General features: G+C 36.9%; 1 protein-coding gene across 2 annotated transcripts; it reads right to left on the bottom strand.

The window, feature by feature from the left end:
- Positions 1-1,491: 1,491 nt before the first annotated feature.
- BOLL (boule homolog, RNA binding protein) lies at positions 1,492-21,987 on the bottom strand. 2 transcript variants are annotated; one of them, XM_032190402.1, is made up of 11 exons: positions 21,970-21,987; positions 19,771-19,911; positions 15,976-16,067; positions 14,437-14,491; positions 11,812-11,887; positions 9,716-9,843; positions 8,871-8,942; positions 7,794-7,841; positions 6,999-7,127; positions 5,649-5,747; positions 1,492-1,515 (listed from the first exon to the last, which is right to left on the bottom strand). In XM_032190402.1, the coding sequence occupies exons 1-11, from the start codon at positions 21,985-21,987 to the stop codon at positions 1,492-1,494; spliced, it is 882 nt and encodes a 293-aa protein (XP_032046293.1). The 2 variants fall into 2 exon arrangements, with proteins under 2 accessions (XP_032046293.1, XP_032046294.1); XM_032190403.1 differs by lacking the exons at positions 11,812-11,887; positions 14,437-14,491; positions 19,771-19,911; positions 21,970-21,987 and having other exon boundaries at positions 15,976-16,000.
- Between the last annotated feature and the right edge of the window lie 2,270 nt (positions 21,988-24,257).

Below are 24,257 nucleotides of genomic sequence, written 5' to 3'. Positions count from 1 at the left end.
AGTTGAACAACTGACAGCTGTCCTGTTTGTAAACTAACAAATACGCAACTGACTGATTAACTTGTCAGTGTATGACACTTGCTGCTGACAAAAAGATGACAAGATCCAGAAAACAGGACTACTGTTTTAGGTGCTAGCAAGAACTGTTTCTGGAAAGCTTGTATTATTCTGTTTGGTCCTCCTAAGATCAGGTTCTTCTCCTACAATCTCTCTTTGCATCTCAGCTGCTCTGTATTCCACTTGTGGAACTCCCAGATATTTTGTTTTCTTTACTTAACCATTCTGAAGGATAGACTCAAAACCGTATTTGTTTTCTAACCTTAGCTCTCTGCTACTCTTTCTTCTGTTATTAAACTTATTTGTCTTTTCCCCTCCCTTCTAGCTCTGCCAGTTTCATAGTACTACCAGCTGTAGTTCTTGCATTCCTATCAGAATATTCAACCCAACTCAATGAAATCTTAATTAAGATTTCAGTTTCTTTTCATCATCTACTTGCTCCAAATCTTGTACACTTCCTTCCCAAACTTCTAGGCTCGTGGGCGATCTAGTACCAGCCTTCATCCAGTACCTACTCTAGCCACTGTTACATCAGCCTTGGAGTTCCAATCTCTTTCTCTAACTCCTTCTTTAGCTTTGACTTGCACTTGGATATGGAAGACACAACACATTTCCTCCTTTGTAATGCCTGGTCCCAGCAGGACAATGAAGAACTAAAGCTTCACACTAGCATATTTTTTTAAAGCCACATCCAGAGATTTATTGTACAGATGCGTACACAGATAAGAAGTCACACCCTAACCAACCAGCAAGCCCCTGCTACAAATTGCTGGGCTGTTAAAAGGCTAAGAAATAATAAATGGACACAAATAATAGCATGTGCAAAGGATATTCTTCCCTAACTTCATCTCACTAAAATACTAAATTTTAAAAGAAAAATAAGCAACTAAAAGCAGCACCTTTTTCACAATAAAAAGAACTGTTAAGCACTTGCCATAGAGTTTAATTCCATGAACACAAATCACTGTAAATCACCAAAAATCAGGTGAAAAGGGGAGGAAGCTAGTTGCTAATAACAGAAACAAAAATCATACATTGAAAAGCTAAAATTTTCCCTTGTTGTTGAAGGAAAAATAATCCCAACATGCACAGAACTTGGAAACTTCAATATGAAAGAAAAATAATGATGGAATGAATATATACACAACTGTCTTGGGAATGGATTATAAGAGCTACATAAACTTTGTTGTCTATAAATAACAGGAAATTTACAAACATGCATGAAGCAACTAAGTAATTTTGCAGATTATACTAAATTCCATATTAGCGTTTTATTATTTACCAGTTCATAACTATCAAGCATTGCAACAAAAAAACTGACCCTAAGTTTCACAACAGGCAGCTGCTAGCTGGTATGTTGATGATGGATCTCAGCCACATGGGAAGGACTGGACAAGAAAATCAGAACAGGTAGGCTAAAGCTGCCCAAATGGCTTAATAGTGAATGCTCCATAGTGTCTGTAAAGTAAAGAGAGGGAAAACATACCGATCAGAGAAAGCAAAAGAAACCACCAAACTGGAATGAGAACGTACTATCAGGACAGAAAAAGAGGAGCTTGTAAAGAGAACACAGAAGGAATCAATGCCAGACAAAGCATGCCATTCTGCTCCTTTCTATGTTAACATAGAATTAACGAGTATGGTTTTGGTGGAGTTTAAAATACCCTGTAAAGAGCAATAGACCATGCTACAGCTTGTGACAAGCTTCCTGTTAATCATAAATGAGGACAAGATTTTAGGTAATTTAAAACAGAAGTTTTATTCTTCCTTATTTCATTACATGTATAAATGAAGAAAAAAATACTTACCTATACTGAAAATTAAACTTGATTCTTTTTGTTCCACATACCATGTTGTAAGTACATAGTTCTAGTATAAAATTACTATGCTTTTCCAAAAACACTTACACCAAGACTTTCCTTTAAAAAGCACAATTTAGACATACATACATTTGTATGTATATACATATCTACAGACATAAACATAGGTGTATTTATGCATATTATAAATGCACATAAACCACAAATTTTACCTTATTGCTCCTATTTGCAGAGAAAAATGGATCACTTTAAGTTCAGTTAAATTTACAGAATGGCCACTACAAAAAGACCAAGGTGTTATCACCATATGCCATTATAACCAGAATGTAAGCATACATGAGTACTAGTAATGCTACATTTCAAATGAATACTCTAAATTCTCTTTTGACATGGGCAGATCTTCCTTTGCATTTTCAGTTGGAGGCAATGCAGTTACTGCCAACGGACTGTAGACTGGAAGTATTTAAGTGAAGAATCTTTGACCTCTCTGAAAGCCTTTTCTTATGGGAAGTACAAAATTCCATTTTAAAGCTATTGAAAAGATTGTGGAGAACAGAGAACAAAGTGGTGGCAAAAAACAAGCAAACAAATCTGAAAGCCGAGTTATATTTCTATCATTGATTGGTTGTTGCTTTAGAGCCCAGCCAGTGAGGTTTTCAGGAAAAACAAACAAAAAACAAATAAGCAAACAAACAAACAACAAAACAAAAACCAAACCAAACAAAACAAATACAACAAAGACATACACACAAAACCAAAAAAAACAACCTTACTACCTTTGTACTCTTCTGTGACTTTCTAGAACATTTTCTACAGGTTAAGCTTAAAATAAATCCAATCTCGTATATAGCACTTTTAGTTTTCAAGAACTGGATTATGAGGATCATCGGACTGTCAGCTAAAACTACTCTACTGTGAGGACAGGCATAAAGAATCTAAGTAGAGTAGATTGATTTCCTTCCCCTTAGACTAAATGTCCAAGCTCAAATAAAAAAGAATGCCTCCTAAGAAGTCTTGTGCAGGAAAAGACAGTGTTATCATCTCATACTTCTCACACTGGCCAAACCATTCCATTGGATTCAGATCATGGGAACAGCAAAGTTACCCCTCTTGGGTACACCCCTCTTGGGTACACCCCAGTCGGAAAAGATGACCAAGAAGAAAAACAAAAAGCATAAAACAAAACAACAAATCACCCTCACCTGCCCACCTCCACTTGGCACAACCTTTTATACCTTTGCTCAGTTTTTTAGACTGCAGAACGCACAACTCCCCAGGCCTCCCAGACAATATCCAGTAAACACTGACCATGCCAGTACTTCCTAATTCAAGACAGCCATCTATCAAAACAAAAATTTAACTCTGAAGTAATACTTCCAGGTCTGAAACCAGACAACATGAATTCAAATCTTAACTTATACACTATAGTCTGTAACTTTCTACTATATTTGTGCATATCTGTATTATATCTGGATACTGGCTGTCATCCATCCTGCTCTCATCACGTGACTAACAGCTCCTAGTAGTAATAATATTAAAGCATTTGTTGCAACTCCTAGTGCACTGGGGACAACAAATGACCATCAATACAACGTCTTCATTTTTAAATCTGTTCCCTCTTACATGGCCATTACTCATAATTTTCAAGCAGCAGATACATGTTTTTTGGGATATTTTAACAAGAAAGCAGCCAGCAGGTAATATTTTCCTGCAGCTGGGGAGCAGGTGGTAATGAGACAAACAGTTGCTTAATAAATACAAGCCTGTTCTCAACATTTGCTCTTTTATTTCCAGTCACTCTCTAGTGCCCAACCATAGTGACAGACAATATATGCTGATCAAAGGCATTATAACATACTCAAAACTGTAAGAGGGTACATAAAAAGGTAAGATGAATGGAGAATTATGTTCCAGAACTATTAACTGCTAAACAAAACTACAAATAAATAAAATTAACTGTCAGAAATTACTTGGCATTAATTTATAATGAATACAATTATCAGAATTCCTCTAGTCTTTGTAAGAGTCTAAATGTATTTGGGAATCTATTTGAGACCTGAACAGAGCTTAGTTTTAGTTATAGACTCAAAGAAGACTTCTGAGAAAATAGGTAAGAAAGAAAAAAATACAGTGAAGGAATACATAGGATTAGCAGTTCTATGCTTAAATGAGCACTGCTAACACGAGTCTTAGCTCCTCCGTTATATACCAAACTTCTAATTTAAGAGTTTGCGCTATTGCTTGACAAAGTGGTTTGAGGAACTGATGCAAGTTTTAGTGCTTTATGTGTACTGGGAGCGGGGATTCCCCTTTACCTACATCAGTCCCCTGACCTGTTTTACCATATTGCCACACAAAAACCTGTATGAGCACAGGAAATGGTTGGTATGGAAAAGGAATGAGCTCCTGGGTTATACCAGATTAAGCTGGTATAAAGCTTACATACTAAATATTGTATCATGAGGTAAATGAGTATGAATGTGCAGCTCATTTCCTATGCCGCATAACTTTTCAAACATGGCTTTACCATGCATACACATTCTACACCAAATTAATACATTATCACTTACCACATGGTAAACTACTTTGCTCTAAGAAAATGCATGATACTGTGGTCATTAAGGTGGAAGAGGAAAAGCTAACATGCTTTAGATCTACCTTGTAAGTTACTGCACACTATCTTGCTCTCTTTGGTCCTAGGATAGATAATAAAAGTTTCAAAGTAAAAAGCTTGCTTCTGTATTTGATACAGAATGCATTTGCTTTTGATTCCAAGACTATTGTGTATTTTTTTGCTTATGTGTGTGAGAAAATGGAATGTAAACTGGATAATATGATCACTCTGTCATACCAGCTCTCTTTTAAGAGATGAATCTCCCAGGACTACTATTCTTAAACTCATATTCAGTTTCTATTTTCTTTTTTTTATTGGAGTAATTGCATTTTATTTCCAGACAACACTTAATGTTACAGCCCCCTCTGCTGGATATTTTAGGAGATACTGTTACACAATACTCTGGAAAAGATTCTTCTCAAAATAAATCTAAAATAAATTAAGGAAATATATGAGAGCCTGTAACAAATCTTTGAGTCATTCTTACTTACTGTTATTTGTAGTTTAGCAATCATCTTTACAGAAGAAGTGCTGTAGTATCAAGTAAACCTACCGACACCTTCAGTCTTTTGTTATCAAGCAAAGTCTAAGCAAAACCTAATTTCAAAAGTTGTGTTAACATCCTTAGAAATTTAAGCGAAGGGTTCTTAAACTGAGACTCAAGAAAAACCTTGTATCAGGTGATATGGAAGAACCACAGTTTTTAGAATGGCCATTCAATACCAGAACTGTGCAGAAAAACACCTGCAAGCAACTGACCCAGATGGTTTTTCATACAGTGTTCCAGAACTCCACCTTGACACAACATAGGGTGCTTATTTGAGGCTGCAAGCAATGAATTCAACTTCTCAAGATCCAAAGACAAAGACAAGGATTTGTACCATCATTTTCTCTCAAAACACATTGTTAATTTGCACTTCTCTGATTCTCAATTTCATAATAACAAGTTATGTATTTTTTTTTCCAAAAATAGTTTTAAAATCAGTAATCTCTATGCCCTCTCTGTAACCAAACCTAAAGTGGAGAAAAACCTCACTTTGTCTGCAACATCTCTGTTTCCCTTATTTATTAATTCATTATTAAAAGACGTTCACCTTTGCCCCTCTTCTCTTCCTGTCCCCCTTCAGAAGAGGGGACAGTAAGACTACTGTGCTTACTTTAACTGGCTTAGTTTGACTCACAGGTGCAGGCATGGCTATGGCACTCTGGGCGTAAGGCTGGTGATGGGGCGCTTGAACTCCATGATCAGAATATGGCTAATATAAAAAAATAAAAATTAAAAAAAAAAAAAAGTGAGCAGAAAAGCTTATTTCATTTTTTCATTATTATTATTATTATTGCTAACAAACCTTTCACGTGATTTTAAATTCCTTGTAACTTCAAACTGTTGAGTAATATATACTATTTATATATAAAAACATCTACTAAACTTTTTACAAACAGAAATATCACTATTTAAATATGTTATTCCTAGTATATCAAAGTTTGGCTAATTTAGTTTGTTTAGATCACTATCATATCTTTAATCTACCTTATTTAGATTAGTGCCAGAAAGCACTTTCTTTTACTGAAGTAGCACACTTTTGTAGTACAAAGCTTCACTCAGCTCTAACTGGAACAGTGTTTAAATATTATACAATAAATACTGAGATTTATGTGTTTTATAAAAGGAGAAAGAAAACAGCAACACATGTTTTGTATTATTCAAGAAGAAGGCTGTAGTGGTATTATTTACGTGTGTCAGGATTTCTCACTAAAGATGTTTGGAGTATCAGTTTTGGTAATCATCTCTTGTAGCAATACAATTATCTCCAACTTTTGTAAAAATATTACTGAGCTAATTATTACTGAGCTAATTTACCATTTATTCTGACATCTCTGTTAAGATGAATTAACAAAGAGGAAGAGTACCAATTAATCATAACACTTTTTCAAATTTTAATAGTTTTTTTTTAGTCTATTACTGTCATTTTTCATACCCAATCATAAAGAAATAGCCTTATTGTACATTAAAAATCTCTCAAAAATTAGAATTGCTACTGATACAGAAGCAAAAAAAAAAATTGTATGCGAAGCATAGCAGAAACTACTCTCAATTCATTCTGCTCTTCTGAACATCCAGAAACTAGCTTCTACTTACACAGAAAAAGAACTACTTAGAGAAACTCATAGTTTGGATAGATTAATTCAGCATTCTGAAGATCTTGACTCCTATTTTATTTAAATATTATCTTCAAATAAAACACTTTGATGAGCCTTTATACTGCTGTCAGACACCTGTGATCCTCTAAAATATTTCTGAATCTCAGTATCCTCCTAGAAAATTGGAAGAGATATTCTAATCTGAAGACAACTAAAAATGAATTAACTCTGCAACAGCATGGATTTGGGGGAAAGTACATCAAACTGTTGACGTAAGTGCACGGAACTACCTGTGCTTAAACTAAATGTGTTTTTCAATTGCAGATGAATGCTTCGATTGAGAATAAAAGTGATTATGAAAATACCTCTGGAACTGCAGCTTCCACTAGAAGGAAAGGAGGAGGTACGCAACCACCTTCCTGGGCAATCCCTACTGGCTGATAAATGACTTCAGAAGGGTGCACATAAAAGAACGAAGGTGAAGAAGCAGGAGACTGAAATAAAGCATATTACTTCCATAAATCGACATGATTTATATGCTATAAATAGCAAAGCTTATTTTACAGTCATCTTTGCTACATATAAACAAAGTTAAAGCTTTGAATCAAAGTGCCAAATTCATCTTCACTAAGAAAGAATCTAAGAAACCTAAAGAAACAATCTGACGGGGGAAGCCGTTAGGCAAGTCAGATAGCAGGATAAAACAAAGACGTCCTTAAATCCCTTTAAAAGATTTTTCAAATTTCATTGACATTTTAGAGATCATTGTTAGAGAATTCCAGAACTTTCTAAAACTGACACTCCCAAAATCACACATTGTACAGTTATAATTTGCAAAAATGTTATACAAAAAAACCTTGTTGATAATTTAACACAAACCTCTTCGGAAGAAGAGGGGAAGCAGAACATGATCTCTTTACAAGAAGTTTTTTCTTCATGTTTCAGTAAATGCTATTTTATGCCTTCTATTGTACCAGAAACGTTGCAGATGCATTAATAAAATATAGCTATTTATTTCACCAACATTGTAAATAGTGGGAAATTTCATTTTAGCATTTGATTTGAAGAAAAAAACTACTGAAAAAAAAGGACGACCACATCCTTTCTTTAAACTAGATGCAAGCTAATGGTAAAATGCTTCAACTGTGAACTGTATTTACCTGTGGAACAGACCACTGCCACTGACCTGGAAGACACTGTGTTGGTGCCTAAACTCAAACAGGCAGAAGATATTACTTATATAATCAAGAACATACGCACAGAGATACACCTTCCCAACATACTAGATTCAAAACCATCCCAAATCCTCATTCAAATCTTAATTAAGAACTAATTATTTTCATAAACCCCCAAATAATTCAAGAACATAATTTTGTCTACTTCCATTCAGCCTCTGAGCTGGGCATTTCATTGCTTCTAAAATAACAAAGCATCTCTAAAATGTGGCTAAGTAAGAAAATGTACAAAATGCAGTTAACTTTCCAATACACATGAAGCATGCTGCAGAAGTTCAGCAGTGGGCCTCCAAGACAGTTAGGGAACTGGAGAACAGACATACCAGGATACTGACAGAAGTGGGTTTCTTCAGCTTCAAGAAGGATGAAGGTGGGAGGGTATAGCTATCACGGGCTGCAACTACCTAGTGGGAGGGCATTAATATGACCAAGCCAGACTCATCAGAGGTGTTCAGAGCACAAGAGTTAACGGACAAACGCTGAACTTGAACATTCTACTCAGACACAAGGAGGAAAATAAATAAAAACAAAATCAAAAAAAAAAAATCTTTTACTAGGAGAAGGATCAAGTATTGGAAGAATCTGTCCAGAGAGGTTGTAGAATCTCCACTGGAGATTTTAAAAATTCAGCTGGACAAGTTCCTGAGACACCTGACCTAACCAACACTGCCCTGAGCAGAAGTTTGGCTTAGAATGATTAAAAAAAAAAAAAAAAAAAAAAAAGAATGGTACTAAGACAGCTGTCTAGCAACAAAAAAAAAAAAGAATTTATTCCATTTCCATATAATTAGACAGGTAGGTAGAAATCGTATCCTAGTGAAAAATCACTATGAAAAAATCACTAGTGAAAAATCTTCAATGAAGTTAAAATCCGTTTTAAACAGCTATTTTGAACAGTCTTTCTATTTTTTAAGAATAAACACAACTGGGACAGCATTGCAAACAAAAATTGCATGTCTGGAGGGAGTACCAACGCTCTGAAAGTAATTTTCAAACAGATACCTGATAATGATAAGTAGGAGGCTGATAAACTGGTTGAGCTACCATCATAGGTGAGCTGGAAACAGAGCGTGACTTAAAGACAAAAAAGTTACAAGTCAATGCAGCAATTTCATAAATTGTCCCTCCTTTAATTTATCTTAAATACTATATGCTGAACCACCTCCCCTCCCTTTTGAAAATGCATTTACCAGGTTTTAACTTGCATTTAGGTTCTTCAAGACCGCTGCTTCCTGAGGGTCTACACAATAAATGAAGCAATACAGCCAATCTAAGTTCTCACTGATGTATTCCTATCCTCTCCACAGCCCCAGACGTTACCTTCCCTTTTCCAATTCCCTTCCTTGCGCCAGCCCCAGCACTTGTATGATTTGGCAGTGAGACAGTTCAAGGAACTAAACCAGCTGGAAATCTGTTTATTGTGGGGAACCAGTCGAGGATCAGGGAAACACCAGCAAAATAAAGGGGGCCAACCGCACCAAACCCACTAAAGTCAAACAATCAATCTACCACATTCTTCCTCCTGTAAGAAGCAGTACTCCTACCATAGTACTGACAATATAATTACTTTGTTCATCTATCAATAAGTTCTCCTTTCACCCTCAACATAGCAGCTATTGCAGCCATAAGCACCTCACCCACAGCAGAATAATAAATGAAGCCAATCAAGGGTCGTAAGCACCAAGAGCTCCTCAGTATTAGTAAACAAACAAACAAACAAACAAACAAAAAACATTTAAATATCAAACATAAGGCATAGCTGGAGAAACCAGAAGCAGGAGGGAATTAGAAATGCTGCACTCATCCTTGTCCATAGAAAAGCATGTATACAAAAATCTGTTACTTACTGGCCATGGCTGTGGAACAGAAGCAACTTCAGGAGTGTGAAAATAAGCCACTCCATTATGGTAAATATAAGGATATCCACTTGAAGTAGTCAAGTACATCGTACCAGATTCTGGTATTACAGTAGAACCTGAAAGTGAGTTAACAGTAATTTTTTTTTTTGTTTAGTGTGAAGGTCATAAAAAAGGAAGGAAGATCATTTCTGATCTTCAAAGAATCAAAACACCCAAAAGAACGAACATGGGACAGTGTGTGCCTAGTGTCACCTCTGCTCCCTCTAAGAGAATCACAGGATGATGCCAGAGGTAATTTGGAAGGGCTGCAGAATACAGATACATGCGTATCAGTTACTCAACACAACTAGAATGTGATGTACAGCAGTACTTGAATTTTGAACCCTGATTTTTACCCACTTCTGGAAGAGACAGTAAATATATATATACCTAAGATATATACATAAGAAAGAAGATTGCTTTTCTTTTATTCCTACTGCCTTAAATTGTAGTTTAAGAGATCCCTAACACTGGATTAGTTGGGCTGGAAAAGAAAATGATAAATGAGACTACCAAAGGAATGATGTCTTCAATTCTGCTGAATACAATACAGCTGCAGCCCTTCAGTGACTGGAAGTTTAGACTTGCACAAGCCTCCAAATGAGCAAACTATCCTAACGACTAAGGTTAGTGGGCTGAACATGAGAGCAGAAAAACTGAAATAGAATACCAGGATATATATCCAGATGACAATATGATCTTGTACCACACTTTGAATCTAGATACATTGAGCACAAGAGTCAGGAGAAGGAAGCAACAGAAGTCTGGCAGTGCAACTGATGAAGTCCAAGTCAAAGATGAAAAGGAAAACAAAGCACAACAAAAACAAACAAAAACCCCTCCACCAACAATAAAAAAATATAAACAAATGTAAACCCTCAACAATGGCTGAGCAAAGACCATGCAGAATAATTTCTGAAGCAAAGAAACTATGCAGTTGGAATAAAGAATTCCATTTCCCCTGGGCAAATGCTACCCTACAAATTTAAAAGGGAGAAGGGCATACCTATGCATATGGAGGGAGAAGAAATTTCCTGTCTTGAGTGAAAGTATGCATGCAACAACAGTGCTAATGCACATATGAACTGTTTCTCATCAATAAAATGACAATAAAAAATAAAGAAAACTTTAGAATTCAACTGAAATTCTTCTGACTATTGTCCTCAAATGGAAGAAAAGTATACTTAATTTGCTGCTGCATTCCTAAAGTAAAGTATTTTACATCTCTGATACACAGCCTTTACTGAGGAATAACAAAATAGCATGTCTGGCTATACGAAAAAAAAATCAGATCTCATCTTAAATGGTATGATTTAATCTTTTTCAATGTATTATGGAAATAAAACTGTCCTTGGCAGAAGGGGAGGGCATCTTCTCTAGAAGGAAGTCAGTACAATGGAAAGGTACAGAAGAACATCTTAACAGCATGCTTGCCCAAGATAAAGACTAGTTATCTGACAAAGGTGGCTCATCAACAGTCCTCTTATGCAAGTGTTTGGCCTAGATAGTTCTTTGTCAGAGTAGGAAACTCTAGCATCTATGTCTTTATTTCACAGCAGAGAAATGTCATAACTGAGTGGAGACTGAAACCACCCACTCTATATGGTGTCTGCTGAAGAAAGCAAAGTGCAATGGTTCTGATGGATTTTGCTAATATAAATAAATGATTAGTGACAACCCAATCAGTGAGCCAGCAAAACCTGCTTTGTGCTGTAGAATCTGTGAGGACAGATTCCTTCTTTTAAGTGTTTAGACCTGAGGTTGTGTCTGGGAATTGAGATAAAAATTTCCATTCAGCTTGTCCCTACATAGATAATCTTTTCCAAGCCAGTAATACATTAAGAGATAAAATAATTCAAGATTATCAATCCTAGACGCTCCAAATCTGGACATTTCCACTAGCATCTATTTACTTCCAGTGCTAACTACTCTGAGTCTGTTCTGTCCACAGCATTAATGCAATGCATGACCAGGCACATCTTGGTTAGAAACTAAAACGACTAGTGACACACACATAACAGAGAAAGGCAAGTGAAAATACATACGAGGAATCCGTATTTGTTGTTTTCTTATTGCTGGACCAATATTCAACTTCTTATCCTTATAACTAAGCTTTTTAGCCTAGAATTAAAAAAAAAAAAGGCATTCAGTATTTTTATTTTCTACATAAATCTAAGGACCCAAGAATCAAAAATAAGAGGCAGGCAAGCTACTTAGGGTTTCACCCTCCACTGCTTTTTATTTACAGTGCCTCTCTATAAAACAAGAACTACACTAGATCCTTTTTTATCTTATCATTATACTTCACATACACAAAAGCAATTATCAGTAATTTCTAATATTACTTACTCCTCATGGAGCCTCTCGAGTAACAGATACCCTCTCCTCATACAATATATATGCATATATATATGCAAATACAGATATTCAATTTCATTTTTTTCGTGATCATGATGTATTTTACAAAAGATCACAGCAGTAATTAATTCTAGGTAATAAGCCCAGAACATAAAACATGCTTTTATTTTATATGAGGCTGTCTTAAAACTTCCTTATATCCTGGGCAACAGAACATAAAAGCACATCAAAACTGATACCCTAGTAAGGCTAAAGTATAGCAGAAGAACTAAAAAAAAGTGCTAGGTACAGACAAATAAAGCTGTTTTTTTCCCAATAGCTATACAATTCCTAAACCACCACATGACAGCGCAAATTTTTCAGTGTCAAAGCTGTAATTTTTCCAGTAAAGAGGTAATAGTTTACTTCTTAAAGATTATAGGCAGAAATAGAAATTACATCCAACAGATGGACAACAGTTAATTAATGAATATATTTTCTTAATTTGAGCCCTACTTAGTGAAATAACTGAACACCTATGCATAATACAAAGTCCCACATAAAGGCTTAAAAGTTAGGAAAAGGCAAAACTTTTTTTTTCTTAATTTTGGTGTTCATAAAAAAGTATTACCTATTGCAAACATACCTACCTAGCCTATTAACCATTGAGCAACTCCTTGAAAATTGATGCAAGTTTCAGTCAAACTGCAATCTACCACACACAACAGAAGATGAACCTTCCCAATGCAATCCCATCGATGTGATCTGTCACAATTTAGGCTGGTTTTTTATGTATGACTTCCTCAGTTAAGAGAAATACCTAATCTGTGCAAATATCTTCAGAGTGTTTAATACATGAAAAGTTACATGCAATGCTAAAGAAAATTAAATTAACAGGAAAAGATGTGATGACGAAAAAATGAATACAGAAAGATGGGAAGAGGTAGTATTAGATGCCATAAAATATGACTGGAAAAAGGATTCCAGTGAAACTCCTCACGGTCTGTTTTTCAGACTAATTCAATTTAATACACTCAAAGACTGCAAAACAGAAAAAGAAATTTCTGAAGTAGGATGCAAAAATAAATGCAAACGACTATCAGAGCACCATATAAATGCAAAGAAATCCAATAGTATAAAATAAAAGATCGTTCATTTAAATCGTAATATATTTTTAAAGTTTGGAAACTCCACTAAAGATGTCAAAAAAAAAAAAAAAAAAAGAGGTATCCTAATTGATCTTAAGATTAATAACAGTGGGATGCAGAAGTGAAAAAGGTGATGTTGGTGATGTTATTGTAGGATATTTTAGGATATCTACATTAAAGTTTTTCCTGCAGACAAAAAGCTATTAGTCTCATTCAGTGAAACACCACTAAGACTTCACTGGAATAGCTTTTCGGTTACAGGCAAAAATCCTAAACCGTTTTCACGATGGTAGTAAGTACCCTTGGAGTTCTAGTTCAGAGAAAGAAAACAATAAAAACTGGGGAAAAAAAAAGGTGCTCCTCTCTGTGTACTCTTTTGTCTTCACATGACCGTGTTTTTTGAAAATACCCCAAAAGATTTCTTTTAAAATGTCCCAACTTTTATTTTGAATTTGAGCACATTAATTTTCAACAAAGCCCAAGTATTTTAATATTTTAATTTTTGCATTTGGTAGAGGACATTATGCAGGGAGAGGAAGAAAAGAAAATAGTATCCAAGGCTTCGTATCTCTCAGTACGTTCACAGGTATGGATACCAACCAACTGACCTACCCAATATATTCCATCCAAAAAATGGAACACATGTTTAAGAAGTAAGAAGTGAAGAGCTAATATCCAGCTGAACAGTTAACCCAGTCTCAAGGGAGGTTCTAGAGGGAATATCAAAATAGTAATGCAGCTAAATAGAGAAGCAACCATTATGTGACATAAAATAAACCTACCAGACTTCAAGTGAATTTAATTATTTCTGAAAAGAGTTACATCAGCTCTGAAAATCAAATATGCCAGAATAAAAGAAAGCAGTTGTCTTTCCTAACTCTCCACAAGATTTTGACAGCAACGGATTTTCCAGTAAAGCAAGATAAAGCAATTGTGAAGGAGAAAGAGTAATCAGAATGCGTTTGAAAAACAGTCCTTACGGAGCAAATGTAGAATAAGTAAACACTATGTCAAAGTAAAACATTCTACTAGGAAGTGGCAGCTCCTTTCCCTGGTTCCACAAGATATTGGTATAAAGACATAGTGACCAATCTTAACAGATCTACAAATCCACAGTAGCCAACTGAAAAGACTAATGTGAAACTAATTATTTAAGAGAGAATCATAATGGGAAGTATTACTTACCTCTTGTAGTATCTTCTGTGCATCTTCCTGAGTTTCAAAAGTAATGAAGCCATACCTAAACAAAAAGAGAGCTATGTCTCTGAAGTTCGTATTTTCATACATTCCACATCAATAATTTACATCCAGTAGAAATACCATTAGGAAGTAAATTACTAGAAAAAAATCAGCCATGTAGAAATGAGACTGTAGTACCAACCATAATCTTCATTTGTTAATATAATAATCCTTGTTCTAGTCTTTCTAATATGTTTAAGTAGATGGTCATATGTTATTGTTTACATGCAGTGAATGAGCTCACCTAAACAGCTAGGCAAAACCTAAAACAGTGCATGTCTTTAGTTCCTTCTTTTTCTAACAACGAGATTTTGATTTGAAGCTCTCACTTGTTATGAGTACCCAAGATGAGACATTTTGGATTTTTTTTTTTATTTTTATACAGTATTTCATAGCATAGTTCCCATCAATGTCAGTGACAACTGTGAATGCTCCACACTTCCATAGTCACTGCCCAGTACATTAAATAGAGTTCTCAGATAAATCAGCAATGCACAGATGGTGTTTACCTGTGAATTATTCTGTCAGTCTTGACATGACTAACATTAAACAACAGTTTTGTGGTGCACTTGAGGATGAAGTATTCTCACATTTCACGACATAATATCTCTTTCACCACATCTCTTAACTGCTGCAACAAATGAAACAGGCTTTCTATAAAGAACTCCTACTAACATTTCCCAAGTTCAGACTTCAGAAAATACTGAGAAGGCCTCTGTTATTCCAGCCAGCATATTAGAACTTCCAATAAAAAATACCAAACTTTCTGAGCATTTCTATGCTTATGTGAGTATAGAGGTTCTGACCAGCCATACTGTAAAACCAATGAGCTTTTGCTAGATTGCTTTCTCTAACCAAATTTGGAAACATTTTTAAAACCAAAGACCAAAATGTTTAAACAAGTACTTTACTGCCCAATCTGAATCTTTCTCTGTATTTATTCTTCAGCATTTTTCTCTTTACTGACTTCTAGTCTTAGTTCCCTTTTCTGCAGTCATGATTCATTCTCAGATTTGTCCCGTGTTCTTGTTTGAAAAATCTTCACAAAATAATCGTGGTTCTTGTGCTGTACTCCAGCATAATGAGGTACATCTCACCTCTTCCTCTATCCTCAGGTTCCTTTCCACACTGGCACTCAGCAATAGAAATTATGTATTTTTAACAGATAATCCAAAAAAGGGTACTTTAATTAAATTATTACTAAAAAACAACAGAAAGGATCATGATTTTTCTGTCTTGTTATACACAGCTTCATCTTATAATAAAATGACCACATGGTTTTAGAGTTATGCAAGTCACAAAGCCATTTATATGCTGATATTAGAGAACACAAGCAGATTTGTGGACACATGGAACATTTGGGGCCACCAATTACATGTATTAATAAGGTTCTGAGCTATGAAAATTTTAATAAAATCCACTGTAGTCAGGCAACTTTCTGTTATATTTTCAATTCACAGAGCATGCTTACTCTACTATACCAACCCCTTTGATATTCCAGCTCTGTCATTTACTATCTTCACCTCTCTCACACAGCCATACTGAGCAAAAAACTTCCTCAGGTCATTTTCATTAGTCTAGTAAAATAAATTAAGAGGAAGAAAAAAAAGAAGAAAGAAAGAAAGAGAGAAAGAAAGAAAGAAGAGCTGATTTGTGTAGTCATTTAAGGAATATTTCCATAAGACTTTTAAAGGATATACTTTGAACAAAGTTTGCCACCAACTAATTATAACGCTGGATTAAATGACAAAAGAATAAGCAGGCACATGTGGCTCAAAGCAAGAGAACAGCATCCCTATTTAATAACTGCCTTTTCATATTCAGCAATAACACTAGAAAACCACTAAAATATTGAAAAGTTTTATTGGATTTACAGAACAATCCCTTTACAGGTATGGTCACTGAAGACAGTTAACAATATGGGATTATACACACACACACACACACACATTATGCATTAGAGTACTGTTTACAATATGAAACAAATCACTCTCTCAACATCAACAGCAGACTGTGTTGGCTTTCATAACATATATATGGATATATGTGTGTATATGTACACACATACATACACACACATATACAGATACACTGTGGGTACTCCCCAGCATGAACTAAGCAAGAAACTTTTGATAAAAAATGCTCTAAGTACTGTTCCCTTCTAATCCAAGTACACATGGAGGAAACAAATTCCTAGCAAATGCACACGCTTAAGCTATATGAACACTTGTCTCCCTTCTATGAATTAGTTTTTCTTAACAGTGTTAACATAAATAAATATGGTGTCCTAAACACCACATTTCAGAATTGAAAGTTTTATTCTGCACAGTCCTTTGTTAATACAATACCTAATGCTGTCAAGAAGCATGCTTATATACATGGATTTTTATCCACTTCAGGTAATTTCTGTATTCATCTATAGTTATGATTATTTTTAAGGATGTACACAAGAAGTGCTATTTTACCTCTAAGTAAATAACTTCTGTTGCTTTTAAGAGTACGCATGCAATTTAGCAAAAATCTCCTCCTATGTATCAGAGGCTTAACTGAGTTTGAGAAGGAAAAAGATTTTAAAACAAAGAAACAAAAGCTGTAATTTAATAACTTTCATAACTAGCAAGAATATGAAGCTCACACTTTTTGAATAACTCTACCCTGAAGATGTATTTTACAAAAAGAAATAGTGTAGTTTGCAGCAACCTTTAAGACCAGAGAGCATTGATGGTACAAGACTTACCTCCCTCACTATTCCAAGCATTCTGCCATTAACACATCAGTTCCTGAGCAACTATGCAGCACTGAAAGGTTAATAAATTACTGAGTGGCATCCAGAGCCATTCTCTTGAATAGATGATCATGTTTTGCACTTAGGTAGAAATATGAAAGTCTGTTCATGTCAGAAAATAAACCCATTCAAACAACTGATAGCATATGCTGTAGAACCATTTTATATAAGCTGAAGTGTTCTCACATTCTTAAATGATGAAAAACCCAAAGAGAAAAAAAAAAAAAAAGACTGATTTTAAGATGTGCCTTTCCCTTAAAACTTTCTCCAATGAACACCAGAACTTAGCTGCTTAGAAACTGAAGCTGTACAGATAAAGCTTCACATTTCTAGGAGAACATTTCAATTTCTAGCAGACTGTTTCTTTTAAGTTCCACGTTATGTGCAGCTCAGCTGCTTCACAAAATTAAGAAAAAGAACCTATGATAAAGTAGCTGAAGGCTAAAATACATTAAAACAGTTTAAGAGTCCTAAGACTGTGATCAGCGCAGAAAGTTATACTGAATACCTAAAAGATGTGAATGATGTATACACAACACTGCAAGCTTCAAAAGCTAAAAGATTAATGAAAGATAAAAGATTTAACATAAAAGATTTATCTGTGGAGTAGTGTACTGAAAAAGAACAAAAAAGAAACCCTGTTCTAAGATTCACGGTACCGTTTACAAGTACCTGGATAAACACGGTATCTGTAAGTTTGCTAGAGACACCTTCAGGACTCATGTTTCCATGCTCCTCACAGGACCAAGGCACTTGACAGATTCTGACGAAAGGGTAATGTAAGCCTACAGGATGTCAAAGATGACACCATTGAAGAGAGACCCCTTCAGACTGGACAAAAAGATACACAGCTGTAACTTCAATTATTCAACTGTTTGTCCAAGTTTAAGAAGCCAGATGTTTCCTCTTACAAATAGGAATCACTGCTATGGCAACAGACCAAATGAAGTGTCCAATAAAATGATAAAAGAGCTTGCTGGAAAGCAAATTATCTGTGTGTGCAAGCATCCATTTTTTTACAAAAATAGCTAAATAAAGAGCTTTATATTTTTTTCCAGCAAACTTGAAAAAACAAACCTTGTTTTTACTGAAATCATAGCAAAGAGCAATCTGAGACTAACACATAAATATCCTATGATTTCAAAATAAATTTAAGACTCTACTTAGTATCTGAGTCACAATGAATGGAAAGGTAGCTGAAAAGTCTACAGAGGTTTCATTCTCTCCCGTTCCTTTCCAAACAAAATCTATCTTCTTCTGCTTTCCAGATACAAACACATTGTATTCCTCTGCCACTGAGGCTAAATAATATTCATAACAGACCAATCAGTTACTGAACCAAAGTCACGTAACCTTTCAAAATGTACAATAAATGACAACTGACAAGAATACGGATAAGTTATATGGAAAAATATTTTAACCTTTTAAATTGCAGTGAAGACAGAACAGACTGAGATCTTTTTACAGCCCTAGTAATTTGCTTACTATTAATGCCTCTAAATAGTTACTGTGCCTTTTTGCTAAAGCCCAAATACACCGAAGGCCTTGTACAGCTTCTCTTGAACTATGAGCACCTCTACCCGAATTGTCTTGGACAAATGAGTCAGGAGATCCTGGAAGTTCTTGTATTATTATCCAAGATAGTCTGAATACATTGTCATTCTTCCTCCTCTTCATCTGAGTCAATGCTTAAAAGGTCCTCAGCCTAAGAGGAGCGAGGCATAGAAGATAGTGTTGGTGGAAACAACATTTAAGTTGGTGGAAACAACATCTAAGTAGACCAAAACTGCTTCCCATAAGTCAATGACAAACTCATTGTCTAAAGTGGTAAGAAAGAAATAAGACAGTAGCTGTAAAGGTGTGGTGCATATCTTGCTGTGAATGTTCAAAATGGCTGAAAAATGTAAGAATGGCCTGATACTCTCTGATATTTGAAGTTTTTTTATGGCATATGCACAGGCACAAGCATTTTAAGGCTTCAAAGCAATACTGGAAATTGCCCAGGGACGCTTTAACGTATATTTTAAAACAAATACTTGCTTTTAAGAAAATGACTGCAATAGATGAAGAATACTGTTGCCATAGCTCCTTCTTTTGTATGATCTCAAAGTGCTAGAGGAACTAAAGATACTGACGACTGCTGTGTGCAAGCTATAACACTGAGCTTACAGTTTAATAAATTACACTAAATGTTACACTAATTACACTAATTTAAAATTTACATACTATATAGTATCTGCTTATTACAAAAGCTACCTTTGAAAAAAAATATCTGAAGAACCAGCATGGCAAAAGCTTCTAGCAGCTGGGTACAGAAGTTTATGCAACTTTGTAGCACAGGTAGGTACATCAAGGTTTAAAACTTTATTCTCTGCTGTTCATTTGAACTTTATAGCGAAAGGCATTTACCCCCTGAATAAACACACATACTTCTCTTATTGCTTTTTATAGGCTATAAAATATCATTTAGTAGCAAAATTAGGAAAAAAATATACCTTAAAATCAATTCCACCTACAAAGATGCGATTTGGAGTAACTGTTCCAAACCTTGGAGCACCGGTTGAATTATTTAATGGCACTGGTGACACAGTGTTGGGAGTTGAAGGTGAAGATTCTGTTTGTGTCTGATTTGCAGCCTGTTGATTGAAAAAAAAAAATCAAAAATTTACAACAGCTTACATAGTACAAGCTACTAAGAGAATAAATTCTAAACAGAAAATACAGAATTTTTGGTAGGCACAGCAAATGCTGAACAGCTGAACATTAAGCATATTTATTTTTATTCTGAATCCAACCCTATGAAGTATTTAAATATAAGCTTAGTTGTAAGCAATTCCATAGCATCCTAAATAAACTACAATCTGACATTTCACTTACACTTAAATACCTTACAGAAATTGGCATTTAGGATCTAATCTACAAATCCTTTTGTTTGTGTGTGTGTGCACGTGCAGAGCACTCTGCTGTATGAATCCCAAGTTATTTATTCTATTTTGGAGATGAATTTATATTAATTAGAAGCCCCTTAATTTATGCCTTTTATAGCAACAACCTTTTAAGTCAACAGCTTCAAACTGCACTCTTTCTCTGACACGCACATGACTCTTCCTCAGAGTCTCTGGATCACCACCTGTACTGCATGGACACAAACATCCCCTTTAATACCCTTAGCCCTTTGTTATGGAGCACAGTCTGCCTCACACGGTATGATTTGAGACTAGTCTTCCCTGATGGGACATTAAAACAAAATTAATAATGTACTGAAAATTAGTCATCAATTACATACTAAGCTCATCTGTCTCTGGTAAACAATAGTAGCATGGATAACACCACTTTCTGCCTGTCAACAACTCTCTCTCTTCACAAACTGTTTTTAGTACAACGACTCAGAGCAAGCTCCCCTAAACTCTTTCTGTATTTTGTTTTAGCTGTACTGGTCATAATACTCACATGTCAGAAACAATTATAATTCCCGTACACCCAAAGGCTTTTAGATGGAAGAAGATTTTCTGTCAAGAACAACTTCTGAAGTATGAACAGGTTTATTTTTTCACCTCTTACATGAAATACAACATTCTGTTTCATAGTTAGGTGCAGAACCAAAATATCAGAATTTAACTATTTAAATACAAAATAATACGTAACATTTGACTCCAAATCCAGAAGTCCTACCTTTTCTTCCTAAATTTTACTTTCCGACACAAATTTCAAGTTTTAAGTCTTATACAAAGAAAAAAAAAACATACAAAGAACCCAAATGGAAGAAATGAGGCATTAAAACACACCAATTGTGAACTCCCAAGAGGGTAAAGAAAATCCTAACCTTTGAAAATCTTAAAATCTTTGTTCCGATAGTCATCTCAAACGATTTCTCCTCACTTGAATGCCATTGTAGCAGTAAGAAAACAGGATCAAAAAGGATTTGCGTGCTAACTTAATGTGATTATTTGTGTTTCTAAACTACTTTTATCATGTGATTTGTTTAGAACAGTGTACATGTGTAAATTTGTCAGTACTTTTATGTCTTCAGTGTTTGACAATTGCTCCTTTGCCAGTATCAAGTTTTTCACTTTTATGTTGACTACCTCCATGGTCAGAAAACCAAATACTACATGGGCCTGGTGATTAATCCCACCTTCCAACTCCGACCCGCCTCTTTTCACCACTCCTATCCTGTAACATCAGAAATTGGACATCAAGGCTCTACAGGCCTTCAAAACACGGTCATCCTTAACTGCATTGGGACACCCGAGGGGGCTGAGTTTTAATGCAACGCCGGGGATTTGTTCAACAGAGAAAACGAGTGGGATGACCGGCAGCTCTGACCCTTCTGCTGAGGAGAAAAGCCGAAGGGCTGAACTGCCTAGACCGCCACGTCCTGTGGCGTAAAAGAGAACTCTACAGAAGGTGAAGTATCCAGGGCGGGCCGGGTTTTCCAAGTGTTTATGTGTAGACGCGATGGCAGGGCGCTGCCCCACCAGCCCGCAGCCACCTCAGCGCGCAAAATGGCGGCAGGCCGCAACCGGCGCTGTGGCGGGAAGGGGCTGCCGGCAGCCGGGCGGGAGCAGCCCCATCCCTGCGGGCGAGGCCCCGGGGCGCAGAGCCGGGCCCTCGGCTCCCGGCCCCGCTGCCTGCTCCTCGGCGGAGCGGCTCCCCCAGCCTGGGCGGCCGCCCGAGCCCGCCTCGCTCCTCACCGCGCCGTCGGGCTCCATCTGTCAGCCGCCGCCGCCTCAGCTCCGGCACGTTCCCGGCACGCGTCGCGTCCTCGGCCCCGCCGACGAGCTCCGGGGAGAAGAGAAGCGGGGGCAAGGCTGGGGGTGCAGGGCAGGCACACCACAGCCCTTCCTCACCCCAGCGCCCCGGGCCCCGCCGCCCTCCTTCCCGGTGCTCCCGTTCGAGAGCCCCGCGGCTCCCTCGTCGCTTCCCGCCCGCTGGCGCCGTCACTCCCCGCCCGCCCCTCAGGGACCGGCCGGCGCTGGGCGGGGAGGGCTGCGGGAAGGGGACCCCGGGCGGGCACCCGCACCCCGGGAGCTGCGGCCAGGGGAGCGCAGCCCGGCCGTCCCCTCCGCCCTGGGCAGGCGAAAGGCGGCCGCTGCCCTCCTGTCCTGTCCCGTCCTGTCCCGTCCTGTCCCGTCCTGTCCCGTCCTGTCCAGTCCTGTCCTGTGTCGTGCGCCTCGCCTGTTCTCCGGCCCCAACGGCAGGAAGAACCCACTCCCCTCCACCAAAGCGAAGTTGTTCCCTACGGGTGGCTCTCCGGGCCGTGTCTGAGGGAGGCAGAAACATAGTTCAGGCTTTCTACTCATCAGATTTTATAACTGGAGAAGCCGAAGTGCTTAGCACAACTCTGAGACCGCTACTGTTCCCAGAGAGACTCAGAGGCAGGCTGCCCTGACCACTGTGCAACACAAGGCCAGGGATAACCTTAGAGATGAAATTTAGGGGCCTCTAGCAGAGAGGACTGGAAAACACCAATCATTTTCATGACCAATTCTCAAAAAGTTGCAGCTTTTTTCAGCTCTTACAGAACCAGAGGAGACGGGTTGATAGCAACCCTTCTGTTAGGTGTATGTGGTGTTTAATGAACAGAACCGCAACCTGTTTGCACTTTCATCATTTCATGCTGGCTGCAGACGCAAATTGCCCTGAAAGTAGCTGTGCTGCTTAAACAGGTCTGGGGAAAAAAAAAAAAAAAAAAAAAAAAAAGATTCAAGCATCTAGATCATAACCAGCGGAGTTGCCAGGTACAGCCTTGCAGAAATGCCTGGTTTGATGACAGCAAGAGCTAAAATCCCTACAAATGTATTCTGGGAGAACCATCCCAGTACAAAACTGCTTTTCAAACTGATTAAACAACCAACATTCACAGGCTAAATCAAAGCAGCTCAATACCGAAATACAATGTCAGGATTACTGCAGGGTCAATTTATCATTGCCTACTCTCCTGCTGTACTTGTTTTGGGTGCTTTGAAATAAAATCTTCAATGAAGATTATCTTATCTACAACAAATTATATTTTAGTCCTTAGAATATAAGAAATTATATTTTAATCCTTCCATCTTGCTTAAATTTGTTTTATGCAAACAATATGAACCCAATCTAAAACCAACAGTGCTTTCCAAGTATTGCATCATTTACTTCTCAATGAGCATAGGCAGGGCACAGATCCGCACTCCTTGTGGATACCCTATGCTGCTTTTGACCTTTCTGTTCTTGCTTCAGCATTTACCAGTTTCTGCAACATTATTGTTCCAACAGGGAATTAAAATATAATAATAAATAAGACCTTCTATGAATTCTGTGTCTAATGCTTAACCGTTAGTAGTGATTTTTTTAAGCTCTTTGAGTAAACCATAAACATAAAGGCAATTTTAGCAGAGCTGATGAGATTTTTAGAAATAGTTGGTATTTCATGACAGAACCCTGTTGAACTGCATTTATTCACATACTTTTATGAATATTTATCAAGCAGCAATACAGCTTATCCTAGGAACAGCAGTGCATTTTAATGATCTGTAAAGCAGAATAGACCAAACCTTTCATGTGCTTCATATGTTGATTTGGGGAATTCAAAGTTGCAACAGCTGAAGGAGTACAGAAACATTAAAGTGTATTTTGCACAGTTTTAATTGTTGGATATTCTGTGTTACACCTCTTTCTCAGGTTAGAAAACAAAATCTAGGACATTTACATTTAAAATAAGGCAATTGTGACAAAAATAGGACGTTCACAAATAAGTGAGAACGATTGATCTATTTTTTATTTTGGTAACTTAAAAACTGAAAACCTGAAGATCCAACACATCTATAAATTTAATAAGATTACTAGCAGAGCTGACAAAAAACGTTGCCATGCACGCAGGATTTAAATATTACACCAAAAGTTGCTGGGCTGCCCTAGAATCGTGTGGCTGCTTCATTAATGGAATAGCATCTTGCTCTAGCAAGTCATTCTCACAGGAAATCAGGAGTATGTCTGTTTTTCC

Source organism: Aythya fuligula, chromosome 6 (assembly GCF_009819795.1).
Source record: "Aythya fuligula isolate bAytFul2 chromosome 6, bAytFul2.pri, whole genome shotgun sequence".
NCBI lineage: Eukaryota > Metazoa > Chordata > Aves > Anseriformes > Anatidae > Aythya > Aythya fuligula.
Note: the sequence above shows the minus strand (reverse complement) of the source record. Positions and strands in the feature narration are given on the sequence as shown.

What these genes read in the sequence shown, in the direction of transcription:
- BOLL (XM_032190402.1), bottom strand. An exon ending in TAGGTGGAATTGATTTTAAG is followed by an intron (nt 16,068 to 19,770) that starts GTATATTTTTTT and finishes TTATTTTACTAG; the next exon opens with ACTAATGAAAATGACCTGAG. An exon ending in CTCCTACTTATCATTATCAG is followed by an intron (nt 7,842 to 8,870) that starts GTATCTGTTTGA and finishes GTTTGAGTTTAG; the next exon opens with GCACCAACACAGTGTCTTCC.